Source organism: Durio zibethinus, chromosome 14 (genome assembly GCF_047325235.1).
Source record: "Durio zibethinus cultivar Kanyao isolate XHJ-2024 chromosome 14, ASM4732523v1, whole genome shotgun sequence".
NCBI lineage: Eukaryota > Viridiplantae > Streptophyta > Magnoliopsida > Malvales > Malvaceae > Durio > Durio zibethinus.
In genome coordinates, this window is record NC_143175.1 from 180,069 (window position 1) to 185,112 (window position 5,044).

Genomic DNA, 5,044 nt, shown 5'->3' on the forward strand with positions numbered 1-5,044 from the left:
TAATGGAAAATAATTATCATTTCGTCAGTTCAAAGAATTAGTTACCAAGAAGTCTACAACAAACATTTGAATAAATACTATTGAGGTATTTATCTCTTAGATAGACATTGCATTATTTGCATGGATCATATAAATGAATGTACATATGCAAGAAAAGATTTCAAGTCTCCTCAACATACTAAAATCGGTGCAAATTGTGACTGTATTGTCCTTCATTGAGAGGTTCAACCTCCTCAGGAAGACAAAACCTTCAGCATCCACCGGAAGCAAAATGGATTCCTCTCCTCCGGTCGACAAAGCTAAGAATTATAACCTGCATATTTAGTGCTCATACTTTCTTCAAACCACAATTTACTAACACATGATGCAGATAAAAAGTTAAAAAGTAATCTGACCTATCACGTAATTTTTCATTTCCATCGGCTGATCTAAAAGGTACACTACCAGTGATTTCTGAGGATTGAACACTCTCTCGAACTGCATTTGGCTGTTCAAAACTTTGATTTGTTGTTGGGCACTGGCATCACAAACAATATCAAATTTGATTAGATTCAGTCAGACTATTATGATAGGAAGTAAATCCACCAAAATATACAGCAAAATATTCAGATGGCTGACAAGTTAATAGAGTCTGACACCCTTCTTCTGTCATCCATATATGTATATGTAGAATAAGATAAACATAAGTGTCTGCATTCATGTTTGTACGTATATATTCCAACTCCTGTCTTATAAGAAGCATAAAACTCCTACATTAATGAAAAGAAAAAGGATTTCTCTAAACCCCAACAAGGAACATTGATCAGCTTTACCATGAACTTGTCTACATGAATTGGAAAGAATTCAGCATCACATTAACTAGTCATCAAGGGTAAGCTTCTATACCATGTGAAATAGCTAATTTGTCTTTCGCTTCAGAGGAGAAATAAAGCCTCAAGGCAACCTTCTCCAAGTGGCAATTAAAAACTGCTTCAGCAAATACTCAAACTTTTTTTTTTTCAAAAAAATGTGAGTTAAATAGGAAAAAGAATCTCCTAACCTGAGTAGGTGTCTGATTCATTGAGCTATTCATGTTAGTGTTCCGTACAGCTTGTGAGTTGATATTCTGAAGTGGATCCTTTGAACTAGAAGCTCTAGCTGAATACATATTATCCATAGGACCTACTAGTCCACAGGCACCCATGGTTGATTTCATGAGATGCCCACCGGAAATAGGGATCAAAGGTCCACGTGGCATTGACATGGGAAATCCTTGACCATGAAGCCCAAATAGATGGACGTTAGATCCTGCCATCCCATGGAGAGCAGTGGGGCCTGACATATGTGGGCCTGGGTCTGAAAAAGGCGTTCCACAGATTGGAGGCACCTGAACCATAGGACAGGTAGAAGATCCAGTATTCATGTCAGGCAAGGGCATCCCAAAACCCATTCCAACACCCATGGGTGAAAAATGTGCCATATGAGCTCCATGCATGTGCAGCACTCCAGTTGGTAACATCATTGGTGGCATATATAAGCCAGCTCCCATAGACATAATCTGCATAAGGTTGGTACTTGATAAATTGAACTTATTCGGTTGCCCTTCAAAAAATCAAAGTTCAAATATACACCAAAAAGAAAAGTAAGTGTCAGGAGTTGGGAGAAAGAAGAGAGAAATCTTACCAGCACCTGTAGTTGAAGTGTTTTAAGATATTCAATTGCCTCATCAAGCATAGAAGCTTTGTCCACCTTGTAATGTCAAAATGTAAAAGTCAAGAGTATTTAAAATACAAAAGCCATCATCTCTTTGTTAGTCTGTTTTTTTGTTTTTTTTTATTTCAATCACAAATCCATTTAACCCATGTCTAATGAGATTAACTAAAGCTGCAGTCAAAGATAAGAAGTATGAATAAGCTTTCTGTTTTAAACTAATGGTAAAATAAACAAGGATATGCCTGAGCTCATTGTTTCTACTTCCACAATCACATCTGTTTCTAAATGAAATTCCTTGAATTAGTTATAAAGATAACAAAATTCAGAAGCAATCAAGGACCTCATGAGTTGCCAACCTTATTGCAGTTTGGTATGAGCTCCTGTAAAGCACGCATCTTCTCATTTATCCTATCCCTTCGCCTCTGTTTGTGTAAGTCCAGATCTTACAATTCAGATACAGCCATTTGGAAGACAAATTACAAATTATTGAATTTATCAAATGCTCTTCCTCACCCTTTCAGATAAATTATGCACTTCTGCTGCTCGACTTCTCTTAGACCCCACACCTCCTCGAGCAGGAACTGCTTTTTTCACACCTACAGATTCTTCTTCAGCATCCTGCACGTTAAGTTGGTTACTTGGTTTTATTCGCAAAGGAAAGATGAATTAGAAGCACAGTAGCACAAAGAAAGCAAAAAAATGATATACTATATCTTACTTCACTAGGACATTCAGACTCCTCATTATCGTGATTTTTTCTCTTCAAATTATTTACTGGATTGTCAGAAGCTCTCTCTACAATATTTCCAGAGCAAACAGAGGAAGCAGCAAACACAGACTCTACAGCGTTATCACCCCCCAGCAGTCCTTTAGAAGCACTTTCACCAATAACTTGACTAGGGTTTTTATCATTCTTGAGGACATTTTCTTCACAGATGGCATCAGTTGGCTCAGCAGCAACCATTTCATCTAGAGACTTAGCTTCAGATTGAATTACATCAGTCTTCACTGGCACTATCGTAGGTTGACAACGTGAAAAATTTTCCTCCTGTAACTCAATATTTGAATCAATGAGCATGGTATCAGCAGGGTTGCAAATACTGGCAGCAGATCCCTTTTCCTTACTTCCAATGCTAGCCATAGCACCTATGTTCTGAAGACTAGCTTTAACAAGAGCAGCAGGACGTGAAAAATGGGAAAAATTCATCAAAACGGTATTATTACAAGGTGGCGTTGGATCTTGTTTCTGCCTCTTATTACCAGGCAAACCACCATCTGATGTTTGAACTCCCATAGAATCTCCGCAAATGCCATGGTGGGTGGAGGTATGACCAAGGCTATTACCAATATTCTCCAAAATTCTTGATCTAAAATATGATAAAGACGTTTGACATACCTGTGATGGCAGCATGCATAATTGAGCGGTAGCAGTTCTAGGCCCAGCTTCGCCATCAGCTAATCTAGGAACCTTTGACAGATTTCCTTGTTCAAAACCCGCACCATCATTTATAGAAGCAGTACTGAAATCTCTAATGGATTGGCTTCTTCTATCAAATGATGCAAAGTTACTATGAGTTGGGGTCTCATTTGCAGTGACCCGAGATAATTCAGGCAAGAAATCTGAACATTCATTCTGTAAAGATTGATCCCCTGGGTAGTTCAACCAAGGCACCACTTCATCATCTTGATTCATGCCCATTTCACCAGACGGCACTGACATAGGAATTTCACTCAATACAGAATCCATTGCCACAAACTTTCCCATTTTTGAATTAGTTCCTCCATTTCCTGTATCTTTATCTCTGCTCTTAGGAGTGTGCGATGGTAAACAATGAGATGGTAAGCTGTTACAAGCAGGAATCTTTCTAGATCTACTTGACTGACCTTGTATCGAAATTTGACCATTTTCCCAAACAAGTTCAACAAAGTCATTCTCAGGTCTGCGTTCAAACACATAAAGAGAAGGGATGCAACCAAATGAGAAAGATTAAATATGACTAAATAACATGAACAAAAGAAGTTTAATGTTTAAAGAGATTGAGGAAATAGAGTAAACTGAACTTACACAAAAGACAGACCAGTAGAACATGAAGGGTTTTTATCTTGAGATGAATCACGCTTCCCCCTAGCCTTCCGATATAGCTCAGACAAAGGCATGATGAAGGGCTGAAACACCGTTTTTCTTACTCAGAAATATCCCAAATTCAAGCACTTAGCCATTGCTAGTACTTTGCATCACTATTCCTAACTCTTAATGCATGGTTCAAAGAACCCAAAAGAAAAATACATGAACGAAACCATCAGGGATTCCAGACAAATTAGCCTGAGCAAAGAACCCACTACACTATTAAGGAGAAAAATAAAATGGGAAGAAAAGAAGGGGAAAAAACTGCTAGTATTTTAATAACTATAATTTAAAGAATAAAATCTTCCTTTCGAATGCAGAAGTCCTTATCAGTAAGTAATGGAATAAAAAAGTATACATTGAATTTAAGTTAAAGATAAAAAATCGGTCAAACCGAATATTTAATGGCTCCTAAAGAAAACAAAAACCTACAAAATAAAGTAAGCTCCTTAACTTAAAAAATTCAATATTTTCCACTTTTCAAATCATCGTTAGATCAAAACTAGCCAGAAAATCATGGATCATGGTTCTGAATAAGAGAGGTCCTCAAAAGTCATGCTACAGATATGAAATTACAGGCAAACCCAGTAATCAGGGTAGAGATTCAGATAAATGCATCAAGATAAAGAAGAAAATTGTTGAGGAAAACTGAGTTCCTCGAAGCATGTCAAACTACGCTAATCCAATCGCATTAAAACTGAGCAATTGGGTTCGAAATAGAAGTTTACAAAAGCACAATCCTTAAGCTCGAACAAAGTTTTCAAGAGAGAGTGAAACAAAGAAAGAAAGAAGCCAAAACCAAGTGGACGCAGAAGGCGGCGTAAGGCTTGCACAGTTGCAGGGAACCAGACCACACCAGACCAAGACAGAGAGATACAAGACAGTCAGCCGCTCACAATTGGTACGGTACTAATATTTTTTTTTTCTTTTTTAGCTTTCACTTTGTAAGTGTCTATTTAACTATTATTATTATGTATTGTTAATTTTTTGTGACCATTGGTTTAAATCTCTGCTCGAGTGAATAAAGTAATAATAGTCTCGCAACCAGCAATGATGAAGGATAGATGCTGATGCTGTGTCCCTGTTCCATGTGTTTCGGTACTTGCATATTTATATATATTATCCTTTGCTATATATTATCCAATGAAAATCGAAAGTTGTTGGCCTCTTATGTTAGTTTTCATAGTGGAATATAACACCATCATATATATAGAGTGTAGACCATAT

The 5,044-nt window shown here is 37.3% G+C and overlaps 1 protein-coding gene across 8 annotated transcripts; it reads right to left on the minus strand.

The window, feature by feature from the left end:
• Positions 1-4,722, minus strand: LOC111294151 (transcription factor PIF3-like). 8 transcript variants are annotated; one of them, XM_089743019.1, is made up of 10 exons: positions 4,617-4,722; positions 3,758-3,858; positions 3,089-3,632; positions 2,411-2,740; positions 2,206-2,310; positions 2,049-2,114; positions 1,663-1,728; positions 1,040-1,537; positions 396-517; positions 1-313 (listed from the first exon to the last, which is right to left on the minus strand). In XM_089743019.1, exons 2-10 carry the CDS (start codon positions 3,847-3,849, stop codon positions 307-309), a joined length of 1,830 nt encoding a protein of 609 aa, XP_089599145.1. In that variant the 5' UTR covers positions 3,850-3,858; positions 4,617-4,722; the 3' UTR covers positions 1-306. The 8 variants fall into 8 exon arrangements, 6 of the variants coding, with proteins under 6 accessions (XP_089599145.1, XP_022743073.2, XP_089599142.1 ...); XM_022887338.2 differs by having other exon boundaries at positions 1-299; positions 2,411-3,632; XM_089743016.1 differs by having other exon boundaries at positions 2,411-3,632.
• Between the last annotated feature and the right edge of the window lie 322 nt (positions 4,723-5,044).

Bases quoted from the DNA above. Each gene is read 5' to 3' on its own strand.
- LOC111294151 (XM_022887338.2), bottom strand. From the start codon at position 3,849: ATGCCTTTGTCTGAGCTATATCGGAAGGCTAGGGGGAAGCGTGATTCA. The intron at 2,115-2,205 runs GTGAGGAAGAGC...TTACACAAACAG, and splicing joins TGCATAATTTATCTGAAAGG to AGGCGAAGGGATAGGATAAA. The intron at 1,729-2,048 runs GTTGGCAACTCA...TGACATTACAAG, and splicing joins TCATACCAAACTGCAATAAG to GTGGACAAAGCTTCTATGCT.